General features: G+C 49.3%; 2 protein-coding genes across 2 annotated transcripts in view; one reads left to right on the top strand and one right to left on the bottom strand.

Moving 5' to 3' along the window:
* Positions 1-3,038, top strand: Bdkrb1 (bradykinin receptor B1). The gene is made up of 2 exons (XM_041633471.1): positions 1-65; positions 1,548-3,038. Exon 2 carries the CDS (start codon positions 1,558-1,560, stop codon positions 2,626-2,628), a length of 1,071 nt encoding a protein of 356 aa, XP_041489405.1. The 5' UTR covers positions 1-65; positions 1,548-1,557; the 3' UTR covers positions 2,629-3,038.
* Positions 3,039-12,122: 9,084 nt separating this feature from the next.
* The window catches only part of Atg2b (autophagy related 2B), an 80,551-nt gene continuing 79,068 nt past the window's right edge, over positions 12,123-13,605 (bottom strand). The window contains exon 43 of the transcript XR_005972414.1: positions 12,123-12,655. The gene's annotated coding sequence lies outside the window, so the exon portion shown is untranslated. The remainder of the gene's footprint in view (positions 12,656-13,605) is intronic.

Genomic DNA, 13,605 nt, shown 5'->3' with positions numbered 1-13,605 from the left:
TCCCAAGACAGCCATCACGATCAAAAACCCAGTCGAAGCTGCGAGCTTTTCCGTTTTCTGTCAGGGTAAGTCATAGCCATCTGTTTTCCTCTTAGGACCGTTAAATGTAATCATAGATCATGACTCTTAGCAAAAGACAATAAACAAAACAAGCCCTTGTCTACATACGTACTAGTTGAACAGGCTACAAGCATTCATTTTAAACAGAATTGGTATCCTATGTCTGGGATTTGTATCCTACGTTTGGGTTTGTTTCTGGTTTGAAGGGAAAGCTTTTTGTGGTTTTGAGACAGGGTCTCCCTATGTAGTCCAATACTGCTTCGGGCTCTCCAATTCTGGGTTTGCAGGTGTGAGCCACAATACTCAGCTTCTGGTTTGGGGTTTAATTTCGTGTGTGTGTGTGTGTGTGTGTGTGTGTGTGTGTGTGTGTGCGCACGCGTGCGCATGTGTGCACATGTGTGTGCGTGTTGAGACAAGTCTCTCTATGTAGCCCTGGCTGTCCTGGAGCTCAATATGTAGCCCAGGCTGGCCTTGAACCCTCAGAGATTCTGTCTCTGCTAGTAGAATGCTCGGATTAAAGGCATGCGCCACCATACCTTGTCCCCTCTTCTTAAAAGTTTTTTTGCCTTTATTTTGATTTTCTGTGATTGGGAGTTTTGCCTGCACGTATGTATGTCCAGCATGTGATTTTAGGTGTATGGGTGTGTGCCTGCATGTATGTATGTCCAGCACATGCATGCAATGCCTGTGGAGGACAGAAAAGGATGTCAGATCCTCTAGGTCTGGAGTTACGGGTGGTTATGAGTGGCCATAGGATTGCAGGGACTCAAACTCCGGTCCTCTGGAAGAGCAGCCGTCAGTGCTTGTCTTAGGGTTTCTACTGCTGCGACGAAACGCCGTGGCCAGTAAGCGAGTTGGGGAGGAACGGGTTTATTTGGCTTATACTTCCACAGCATAGTCCATCACTGAAGGAAGTCAGAACAGAAACTCCAGTGGGGCAGGAAACTGAGGCAGGAGCTGACAGAGGGGCCAAGGAGGGATGCTGCTTACAGGCTTGCTCCTCATGGTTTGCTCAGCCTGCTTTCTTACAGAACCCGGGACCACCATTGCAAGGATGGCACCACCCACCATGACAGGGCCCTCCCCCATTGATCACTAATTGAGAAAATGCCCTACAGCTGGATCTCATGGCGGTATTTCCTCAACTGAGGCTCCTTCCTCTCAACTCTAGCTTGTGTCAAGTTGACACGCAAACCAGCCAGTACCGTGTTTTTAGTCAATGGGCCTTTCCTCCAGCCTCTACTGTTTCCTCTTTTAGACTAGGCCAGTCCTCTCCTCCTCTACAGAAACAAACAGTAAATACTGTCAGTTTTGCAGAGCAGACAGCCTGGGCTGCACCAATCTCCTCTGCTACCATAGCAAGAAAGTAGTCAAAGACGCAGTTACATAAGCAGTGTGTATGGGCTGTGTGCCAATAAAACTTTATTGTCTGGAGCAAACCACAGGCTGGGTGTGATCTCCTGTACTCTTTACTCTGTCCATTTCAGGTCACTGTGGATGGCGTCCCAGGCCTTATTGGAGCTGCAGCCCACTAACCAAAGCCAGCAGGCGTCTCCCAACATCACCTCCTGCAAGGATGCTCCAGAAGCCTGGGACCTGCTGTATAGGGTGCTTCCAGGATTTGTCATCACCATCTGTTTCTTTGGCCTTCTGGGGAACCTTTCAGTACTGTCCTTCTTCCTCCTGCCTCGGCATCGGCGGAGACAACACCGCTTAACCGTCGCCGAAATCTACCTGGCTAACTTGGCAGCTTCTGATCTGGTGTTCGTCCTGGGCCTACCCTTCTGGGCAGAGAACATCTGGAACCGTTTCAACTGGCCCTTTGGCGCTGAACTCTGCCGGGTGGTCAACGGGATCATCAAGGCCCATCTGTTCATCAGTATCTTCCTGGTGGTGGCCATCAGTCAGGACCGCTACCGGTCTCTGGTATATCCCATGACTAGCAGAGGATCCCGCCGGCGGCGACAAGCCCGAACCACCTGTCTGCTCATTTGGGTAGCAGGGGGCCTCTTGAGCATCCCCACGTTTCTACTACGTTCCGTCAGAGTTGTCCCCGACTTGAACATCTCTGCCTGCATCCTGCTTTTCCCCCACGACGCCTGGCATTTTGCAAGGATGGTGGAGTTGAACATTTTGGGTTTTTTCCTCCCATTGACTGCCATCATCTTCTTCAACTATCACATCCTGGCATCCCTGAGAGGGCAGAAGGAGGCCAGCAGAACGAGGTGTGGGGGTCCCAAGGGCAGCAAGACGACGGGACTGATCTTCACTCTGGTGGTCTCCTTCCTGGTCTGCTGGGCTCCCTACCACTTCTTTGCCTTCCTGGATTTCCTGGTCCAGGTGAAGGTAGTCCAGGACTGCTCCTGGAAGGAATTCACGGACCTGGGCCTGCAGCTGGCCAACTTCTTTGCTTTCATCAACAGCTGCCTGAACCCACTGATTTATGTCTTTGTGGGCCGGCTTTTAAAGACCAGGGTCTGGAAGCATTATAAGAGATGCAGCCCTGGAAGCCTCGTGTCCCTATCCCCCAATAGGAAAGAACTCTTTCAGCTGTTCTGGCAGAACTGAAACAGCAGCCAGCCACGAAGCCTAGCTTCTAGACCTCTGATACCATACAGACCATCTTGTCGGCTGACCCACCGTGGCCTACAAAGATGCCCGGGGAATACTACTAAAAGGGTAGCAGGGACCTTGCAGATATAATTAAGGTAAGGATCTGGATATTAAGCTGATCCTGAAGTATTTGGGGGCAGGGAGAACAAAATAATCCCGGGGTTCCTTTTAAGCAGAGACTTCAGAGGACTGGAATATTCGCAGACTGAAGCAGAGGTCAGAGTGATGAGGAAGGGGCCGTGAACAGGGGCCTGCAGGCGCCCTTAGAAGATGGAGAAGAAAGAATACAGACACATGTCCTCTCTGCAACCTCTAGAAAGCAGCGCCCCGCCAACCTGCCGACTTTAACCCTGCCCCCTACGACTGTGAAAAAAGAAAACTGTGAGAGAATAAAGTGTTCTCATTTGCATTTGCCAAGTTTGTGATTACTGCCATAGCAACCACAGAAAACTTACCGAAGCACCCAGCAAGGGTCCCTCTTGACACTCCCACTTACCCAGGCCTTCCGAGGCTGACTCTGAGGAAAGCAGAGGTGGGGTAGCTGCAGACCCTACACATAGGAGCTTGCAGAGGTCTAAATAACCCTAAGTCCAAATGGGAAGCTCCACAGGCTACAGATCCAGCAGCTCCAGGGAAGGAAGTGTCCGTTCCTCCCCTCAGGTCCGTGCAGGGTGGACTCTGGGGGCTGTGGAGACAGACAGGAAGGGCTGGGGGAAGGCACAGGCTGTTGCCTAGAGTTCACGTGAACATTGCTGAATGCTGGAGCCTTCATCCAGTCTCTCCTTGGCTTCAAGGATCCAGGAGGGACCCTCCCAGAGAACTCTAGATGACACACAAGAGAGCGTCACAGGACAGAAGAACCTCCTATCCAGGTGACAGGGTGGGTCTGAGAACACAGGACAGTGGCCGCTGGCTGGGACAGGTAGAGTATTCTGGGACACATAGCCTGGCTTTTAAAAAGCTAGCAGTTGGCCAAGCAAAATAGGGAAAGGGCATGGTCCAGAAAGAAGAAGCAAGCTAATCCAGAGCAGTGGACTTTCAAGTTAGGAGAGGAGTCTGGGGAAGAAAGGCAAGGAGCTCCCAGAGGCAGGAGTTGGAGGAGAAAAGACATGGCGAGTGAGTATTTGATGCCCTCCCACAGACAGTGCTCACAAAACAGAGGGGTGTTCTGGGGGTCCTGAGGGGTCCCACTGAATCTACAGAGCATGTATTTGTGGTGACAATTTACTCACTGAGGCTTGGCAAGCCCCGGAGGCGGTCAGGTAGTGCTGGGACTGGATTTCAGTTAACTGCTGAAACCATCATGGTTCTGGGAGGCTGAGGGTATCCGTCAGCCTGTGGGGAATGGCTGAGGGGTGGAAGGAAGGAAGCCTAGGTGGTGTAGTAGTCAGCTTTCCCTTGCTGTGACATAACACCAAAACATGTCGACATAACAAGGGGGCAGGTTTATCTCAGCCTCACCGCTTCAGAGGTTTCCAGCTGTGGTTGGCCTTGCTGCTGTGGGTTAGGGGCAGCACAGAGCATCTTGGCAGGAGAGCATGGTGCAAGAGGTACATACATGCATACTTCATGATGACTGGGAAGCAGAGGAAGACGGGAGAAGCTGGGGTCCCAATATCTCCTCTAAGGGGATGTTCCCCCATGACCTAACCTCCTAAATACCCCACTACTTCCCAGGAGCATCATAGGCTGGCCAAGCCTTTACCACGTGGGCCTTTGGGGGACACTTGAAATCCCCCAAAGCAGGAGGTGGAGAAGAATGATACTGGAACAGGAAAAGGCTAGAGGCTGGGGAACACCTCGACCAGAGTACAAAGATGTCCTCAAATATCCCAGCAGGGGAGTCATCCGGGGATGACAAGGACAAGCATGGCTGTGGCACAGGGGCCCATGGAGGGGAGGGTGGAGGACAGTGAAGGCCATGAGGGATAAGGACTCAAGGAATCGTACAGGCAGGGTGGGTTACCCCCCAGACCCACCATCAGGGAAGACCCTGCAAGGCCTAAGGAAGAGAGAGTTGTAGAGCCAAGTGCCAAGGTCCAGCAATGGGGAAGTCACAATGGCCAGACATTCAGGATGCGTGGGAGGTGAGGACGGACCCTGTCACTCCTGCATGGAAGGGGTTAGTCCTCATCGAACAACTCAGATGCAAATTCACTCTAAAACTAAAACGTACCACTGGAGACTGGCCACAGGTCTGCCAGGCTGGCCTACCAGAACCTTGGTGATAACGCTATGGTCACCAGCCAAGCTCCATGTTTTCCTGGAGAGTATAGTATGGTCGGACATACGAACAGGATCCAGCCAGCCTGTGTGTCCACTTTGGACCCTATGGATTTAAACAATGCTCTTGAGTTCATTGCCAGTGTGAAATTCTACATGGCTACAAGTGTCCAGCTTGCCTACACAGTTCACACGGTGTCTTTCCAGTCAGCGGAAGGTCTAGCCTCTGGCCACTACTGTCGGCACTGAGAACTCCTCAGTGAATAAGAGAGGGTCATTCCTGGTACCCTCACAGATGATCCCCTGGGGCTCCCTGGGGCACAGATGCCTTGGTATTGACTGGCAGTATACTGCCAACAGGGTGTCCTCCCCCAGGTATCCCAAGTGCTTGGCAGCTCCAGGAAACTTAGTTTGCCACCTCTGGTATAGTTCAGTAGCTGGGTTTACAGTCCAGGAAGCTGGACCAGTGTGCCCTGCCTGAGTGGGGTCCCACACTTTAAGAATAGTGAGCTGGTGTGTGAGCCTCGGAAACATTGCTTGCAGGCCTGCAGGTCAGGGTGGGGTGCAGTGGGATGAGCAGCGGGCTGCATCCTGACACCTGGCTAGCTTAACCCCTGAAATAATTACACAGAAACTGTATTCATTTAAACACTGCTTGGCCCATATATCTAGCCTCTTCTTGGCTAACTCTCACATCTTGCTTTAATCCATATCTAGTAATCTGTGTATCATCACGGTGTCATGGCTTACGGGAAGATTCTAACCTACGTCCATCTCAGGCCAGAGAATCATGGCGCCTGTCACATTGCCTTTTTCCCAGCATTCTGTTTTGTCTACTCCACCCACCTAAGGGCTGCCCTATCAAAAGGCCAAGGCAGTTTTCTTTATTTAACCAACGAAAGCAACACATAGAAAGAAGACCCTCCTACACCAGTGGGGGTTGGGGGAGAGCCCTAGAAGAGAAGCTCTATAAAACAGGCACCTGATTTATGGGGACGGGGCCTATGAAGAAGCCTGGAGCTCAGTTCTGCTGTGGGCTGGAACAGCAGCAGGCAGCAGCTGGCAGAGCCACACAGGAAGGCTGCTGTATTCCATCTGGCCAGCTGCAGGCAGGGGAGAGGCTGGCCTTGGTTCAGAGCCAGTGCCGGAGAAGAAATATATTCTGTCCCCACAGGTTTGGCGACAGGCTCTGCTGGCAGGTTTCGTACTTAGGGCTGCACCCAGCCACACCTGGGGTGCCAATACTGGCATGGACAGTGAATTAGCCAGGGGTCCCCTTATCTTTCAGGAACTCCTCCTTTCTCTTGTAGAGGGGTCAAGACCAGAGGTGAAGCTTCTTTTCCAGGGCATTGCCAGCTTCTGGACCCATCTTGCTTTTGCTGCTCTGAACAGGGAAGGAGACAGGCTCCCTGTCACATAGACCATCCCTCATCCCTCACCATGGTACTGAGCAGGGCTAAGCCCCTCCAAATCACAGCCCTGGGGAGCTCCTACATGTTGCAACGGTCAAGGCAGATTCTTCTTCTCTGTAGATGAGTCATGAGTTTGATGAAAAGCAGGTAGGGAGGCTCCCCCCCGCCACACACACACAATGGCAGCTCCCACAGGCCTGGGAACCAGACCAAGGCTATGGTGATCTCTTGGTTCCAACTGAGCTCACCTCTGGTCTCTGAACACCTTCAGGTCCTGGTTGTTAGGGTTACAGGTGGGGTTCTGGTTGTCAGGGTTACAGGCAGGGTTCTGGTTGTCAGGGTTACAGATGGGGTTCTGATTGTCAGGGTTATAAATGGGGTTATGGTTGTCAGGGTTATAAATGGGGTCCTGGTTGTCGGGATTACAGACAGGGTCCTGGTTGTCAGGGTTAAAGACAGGGTCCTGGTTGTCAGGGTTACAGATGGGGTTCTGGTTGTCAGGGTTACAGGCAGGGTTCTGGTTGTCAGGGCTACAGACAGGGTCCTGGTTGTCAGGGTTACAGATGGGGTTCTGGTTGTCAGGGTTACAGATGGGATTCTGGTTGTCAGGGTTACAGATGGGGTTCTGGTTGTCAGGATTACAGGCAGGGTTCTGGTTGTCAGGGCTACAGACAGGGTCCTGGTTGTCAGGGTTACAGATGGGGTTCTGGTTGTCAGGGTTACAGATGAGGTTCTGGTTGTCAGGGTTACAGATGGGGTTCTGGTTGTCAGGGTTACAGATGGGGTTCTGGTTGTCAGGGTTACAGATGGGGTTCTGGTTGTCAGGGTTACAGACAAGGCTCTGGCCCTAACAAGGAAAACTCGGTATCCTTAACAAGTCAATGTAGCAACAGTACAAGTAGAAAAAGAAAATGTATTTAGTGAGGCCACAGTGAGAGGAAGGATGCAGAGCCGGTGGCTCTCCAAGGGCAAAGGCTGTGAATATCTGAGCAGTCCTGGTCAAATTGTGGTCCTGCCCATCTCTGTCTCAGCTCCAGCCTCTTCATCAAGGCAATCTGGCAAGCTGTCAGGACTGTGATATCTCCTTCTAGGAGATGAATTCTCTTCCCACTGGTGCTGAGCTCCAGCCTTTTCCTTTCTCCTGCATGAATCCATAAAGGGATAAAGCCACAGATTAGATCAGAGTCCCTGGATCCAATCACCTCCCGGAAGCCCATCATATAGTAACCAGTGTCCCAACAGGCTTGTCTTTCAGCCGGTGCTGGTGGGCGGGAGGTGGCAGCCATTCTGTGACAGATTTCTGTGGCAGCCACTCCTGATGCTCTTTCAGTTCTTGCTAGTGAATTGGGCAATGGGAGGTGAACCTTGCACCATGGTCAAGGTCACAGGCCCCACCCCTTGTGTTTTTCTGCTACAGTCAGCTTGGAAACCTTGTGTTAAGATGGGTCATAAGGAGCTGGCTAGGCGGTAGTGGCACACACCTTTACTACCAGTACACTTAAGGAGGCTGGGGCAGGTGGATCTTTCACTTTGAGGCCAGCCTGGTCTACAGAGTGAGCTCTAGGACAACCGGGGCTATTCAAAAAAACTCTGTCTCAAAAAAAACAAAAACAGAACAATACTGATACTTGTCAGTGTTCCGAGGGTTGGTGGGTGACAGAGAGACTCTGAAGTACATGATAAGCTTTAGCAGAAGCATCAGAGTGGATCAACCCCTGGTGGACAGAGCTCTGAACAGCTATGCAGCAGCCTCTAAACCTCTGATCTAGGAGTTGCCTAAGGAACCATCACCTAAGCAATTCTCAGCCACACAAGACTTCCCGGTGTGCCAGGTATGTCTCAAACTCAACTCTCTCCGTTCTCACCTGTCCGTACACTCTGGGCTTGCCTAAGCAGTGAGTTCATGTACTAAATGCTCTGCCCCATGTGGAAATGCTATTTGCTAGATCTTCATGGCTACATTGGCCTGACTCTGAGTTTCAGTGTCAAAAAAACCCATGGGCCACTAACCTGCCTGCCAATCTCCATACCAGGGCTCAAGGTAATAAAGATGCCACTGCAGTGTTCTGCCTCCCTCCTGCATTCAGGATTCAGGGGAAACAGTGGTACCCACACACCCCAGATGGGGAATGCCCTTCTTATGCTGTGAATATGTTTTATTACCATTAGTTAATTTAAAAAAATCCGATTTGGCCAATAGCTAGACAGAATAGAGCCAGGTGGGAAATCCAAACATTGATACAAGGGATGGAACAGGAAGGGCAGAGTCAGGGAGATACCAGCAGCTGTGAGGTCACAAGCTGTGAGTGGATGGTGACTGGTTAGCCATGGACGTCTCTCGGGCCTCCCTCCTGCGGCCCCACCTATCAAAGCCAATGTTTTCCCCTTCCTTCTCCCACTGCCAATCTCAAGATGGAAAAAGGTGAGCCTGGGAGGCCGAAAACGTCAACATCTGGAGACAGATTGATAGACAGGGATCTTCATGATCCATCCCCGACAAGGTCACAGAAGGGACTATAGAGCATCAAAGACCATCTTTATTTATCTTTTTTAACATTTTGAGGTTCTGTTTATCTGTGTGGATGTTGTTATGTCAACTTCAAGTTTTAATTTTAAATTTTCTAATTGAGTATGATGTGTGCGTCTTTATGTGCGCGTGGGTGTACATATGCCAAGGCACATGTATGGAGATCGAAGGGCAACTTTAGGTATTTGTTCTTATCTTTCTTCCTGTTTGAGGCAGGGAAGCTGGGCTATTTAGCCAGAGCATTGTGTGATTTGCCTGTTTCACCTCCCCTCTTGCTCTAGGAGAACTGGCTTTACAGCATGCATCCTGTATCTGGCTTTTATGTGGGCTCTGGGGATCTGAACTCAGGTCCTCCTGCTTGTGCGGCCGGAGTTCTATCCACTGAGCCACCCCTCCAGTGCACTTTCAAGTTGTTGTTTTTTTTTTTTAAAAAAAATGTGTTAAAATGCTCTTTATCTTGATTACTGGTACCCCTCCCAAACTTTGTGTCCCAGACAAGGGACTGTCTGCATCATCCATCTCTAGCGCGAGGACCGCAGAGGGCCTCACCTGCCTCTCCAGGAGAATAACCATAGCAGAAAAACTTGTGCAGGCTTCCCTCCAATTCCACACCTGCCACAGCACTCGGAGAAAACAAGACCCTTTTCTGAACACAAAGCAGTGAGTGATTAGCCAGCCATCTACATCTCCCAGACCTGCCTCCTGCCAGGCATCTTAAGCCCCTTCCCTCTGGGCCTGTTCCTTGGCCTCGGCAGGGAAGGGCCTATGTGTGTTGCCACCCAACTCAGGGTTGTTAGAGATAAATCAATCCTGACACAAAATGACATTTCACTTTATTCTTTGCTATTGATATCACACATGCACAAGTTTACTATTGATGGTGGGTGTGCACACCAGCACACACGTGCACAGACTTGCTATTACTGGTGGGTGTGCATGCCAGCACACTCGTGCACAGGCTTGAGTGGATGGCAGAAAACAACTTTCAGGAGTTGGTTCTCTCCTTCCCCTCGGGTGCCCCTTCTGGGCACTCAATTTGGTTCTGAGCCAGTTTGCTGAAGCAACATTTTTTTTTTTTTTTTTTTTAGTTTTTCTAGACAGGGTTTCTACATTTTTTAAATTTTTAATTGAAACCAACCTTGACTTAGATACCAGCCTGGTTAAAGACAGGATTTTTCTGAAGTCTTCTTGGGTGCACAAGGTCATGTCTCATTCAGCCTGAGGAGCCATAGGGCAGGGGTCAATTTCCATTTCAGAGCTACTTGAGCATGGGCACCCTCTGCTGGCCAGAAAGGTGGATTGCTTCACGCTCATAAAATAAGAGAGGGTAGCAGAGATGACTATGATCAGCATTCATTATCTACATGTATGAAAATGTCAAAATCAGGCAAGAGAGATGGCTCAGTGGTTAAAGCACTGGTTATTCTTCCAGAACACCCAGATTTAATTCCCAGCACCCAAACGGAATCTTGTAACTCCATCTGTAACTCCAGTTCCGGGGGTGACATCCTCTCTGGCCTCTACGGGCATCAGGCATGCAAGAGCTAACAGACACCACGCAGGCATAGGAACCATATACACAAAAAGGTTTTAAAAAGACAGAAGTATCCATTTAGGAAACCTTTTCACAATGAAGCCCGTTATTATGTGTAATTAGCATATGCTGAAATCATTTAAAACTAAGATGCAGAACTACTAAGAACACCTGACATCATTCCGACCTCCTCATTGATACACACCCTGGCCCCAGCCTCTGGCTTCCTCACACGTGCACACACAAGCAGGTGCATAGAATTTTTTTTCCAAGACAGGATTTCTCTGTAGCTTTGGAGCCTGTCTTGGAACTAGCTCTTGTAGACCAGGCTGGCCTCGAAATCACAGAGATCCATCTGCTTCTGCTGAGATCCACTTGTCTCTGCCTCCTGAGTGCTGGGATTAAAGACATGTGCCATCACTGTCCGGCGCACATAAATGTTTTTACAAGTCTCTTGGTTATGTTTTGTTTTTGTTTTTCTAGACAAGGTTTTCTGTGTAGCCCTGACTGTCCTGGAACTTGCTCTGTAGGCCAGGATAGCTTTGAACTCACAGAGATCCACCTGCCTCTGCCTCCCGAGTACTGGGATTAAAGACATGAACCACCACAGCCCGGCTTTATGGCAAATCTTAATGGTGGGTGTGTGAGCAGGTACAACTTTTCTTAGAAGGCAATTGGCAGTGTCAGAATTTAAATAGTTGTATCTCATCACCTCACTGGTCCTGAGGAACCTGCCTGACTCCATTTTGAAGACAGGAGCCATTGATTAAAATGTTTCCATTTACTCTAAGAGCTGAGCTTAAGTCTTTTCTGGAGCCTGACCTGCCCCAGCCCATGACCTTGACTTGTTTTGAGAATACTCTCGTGCTCCCTAATCACATGGCAACCATATAGTGGGCTTTCTGTCTGAGACTTTTCTGTATTCTCTTATTTCCCATTGTCTCTTCTGTAACTCTGCTTTGTAGCTACTTGTGATTTTACTCCTTAAAAGGGGCCCAAGAAATGGATTCCAGACTGCTCTCTTTAGCCAACTTAGGAGGCAGTCACTGGCCAGCTCCTACAAGCTTGCTACAAATTTGATACAAAATGATAGTGGTCTTATTCTCGCCCTGAGGGATTAACAGTCCCTCTTGTGGTGAGTCAGCCAACACATGCAGCGGGAAAGTAGATGGTAAATGACTCAGGTGACTCTAGGTTGTTCAGGGCCAGCTGAGACCCAGGTGAGCTGGCTCCAAAGCAAAGAGGACACAAAGGCTAAGGCACTTGAAGACAGTTTTTTAAAACAAGGCCCAGAGTGAAAGAGGAGGGTTTTCAAGGAAACAGCCATCCAGTAGTGGGAGAAGTAAAACTTTGAAAAGGAGATAGTACCTTGGCCATCAGAACATTTATTATAAAATGATATCTAGACGGGTGTGGTGGTGTGCACCTGTAATCCTAGCACTTGGGGGGAGGCAGGAGAATCAGGAGTTCAAAGCCAGACTGGAATGTAGTGAGCCTGAGCCCACCCATCTCAAAACAAAAATAAAATAAGAAAACTTAGTGAAATTTTGGTTTGGTGTTTCTGGAATAACCCTAAACAGCTCTGCCTCTTTGTACACCACATTTACACAAAGCGGGGTTCTCAGCATTGAGCGTTATGAAATTGAAACACCCATCACTCTGGAAGACAGGTGACCTCTATATTCTGCAGCATCAAATATTCAGTCGAGATTGCTTTATGTAAAAGTAAACAAGGATACTCATCTCATTAGTATGCAAATGTACCTTTAATAAATTATACAAACGCTGTACAACAAAGGGTTTAAGCCCTGTTCTACCTTATATGACACGGGGTCGGCCCTCCGACTGCACTGTCTTTCCACAGAGCAGCCTTTAAGCAGAGACGATGATACTTGTAGACAAGGTAGTAGTCCAGGCTGGGCTGGAACTACACAGCCCAGGCTAACTTAAATAAATAGTATCCTCATGCTTAGGTCTCCCAAGTGCTAGGATTACAGATGCAAGCAACCACACACGAGTTACCTGGGCTTCTGGGAGGATTTTGCTCCTGCTGAGACATTTGACATGTCTGGGGGAATGAGGGGAGTGTTTGCTATCTATTAGCTGGCTGTTGGACACACGACAGCACATGGGGCTGCTCCGCACAAGGAGCAAATGCCAAGCAGAAATGGAGAAACCACTTTAGAGCCACTTCCAGGTTCTGGGATGTGCTGACTGGGAGGCGGAGTTCTGTTTACAAGCAGATACTCTCCAGGTGCTCCAACCACTGCTGCCAGGCTTCAGGACCTGGGCGGACCAGAAAGAGGGCAGGTAAACAAAACAAGCAAGCCTCTCCCAAGTCACATTTAAGGCTCCTGAGCCCTTCTCCACCTCAATCAGCAAATGCCTACTGATTCTTGCAGTGAGGTGCCCCATCTCCTCTCAACAGCAGTTTAAGAGGGCCAGGAAGGTGGCTCAGGGGATGAAGGAGCTTGCTGTCAAGCCTGAATCCTGAATTTGATCTCTATAACTCGTATGGTGGAAGTCGAGAACTCCCATAAGCCATTCTCTGACTTCCACATGCATGCACACGCACACAAGAGCACACACGCACTCACAGCAGTTCAAGAAAGCAAGAGGTGTGGGGATCACATGAAGCAAGGTCTCGGGGCCTCTTTCCTGCAGACTCCTAATGAAGGACACACATGAGAGCCTGGCTGATATCTGTGCATCTCATAGATGTGCCCTTTCTTCCTTCTTAAGTACCGAGTGTGATGCCTGGCTTGTCAATTTCACCCGACTGCCAATGTGTTGGTTAGAAAGAGACACACCACATCAAAACTCCTTTTAAAATAATTTGTCTATTTAAATGTCTTGCGTCTTCCTCCTCTAGAGATTTACAAGCATCTATCGACATCCCTAAGACCAGAAGTCCACATTGAAGGGATAACCAGTAAAATCATCAGTACCCCAAAAGGGTGGGAGTGGCACACGTAACAATATAGCCCAATACAGCTCAGAAACGGGTGGCATATACACACTAGATCTGAGGTGCCAGGAGAAAGGATCCTTGAGACATAGATCCCACCCCCAAAAACAGTTCCAGTAAATTCAAGAAATGGTTCTCGGCGACAGACAATACTTAATCTTAAAGGAAAAAACAAAGAAGAAATATTTTAATTTTTTTCACAAGTATTCTTAACATCATCATGTTTTAAATAGTCACACTAACAAGTTACATGTTTCACAAAAATACT

The sequence above is a fragment of the Microtus oregoni genome, unplaced genomic scaffold, assembly GCF_018167655.1.
Source record: "Microtus oregoni isolate MIOR12 unplaced genomic scaffold, Mior012 000043F_ref0000047, whole genome shotgun sequence".
Classification (NCBI taxonomy): Eukaryota; Metazoa; Chordata; class Mammalia; order Rodentia; family Cricetidae; genus Microtus; species Microtus oregoni.
This window is presented reverse-complemented; position numbering and strand designations above follow the sequence as displayed.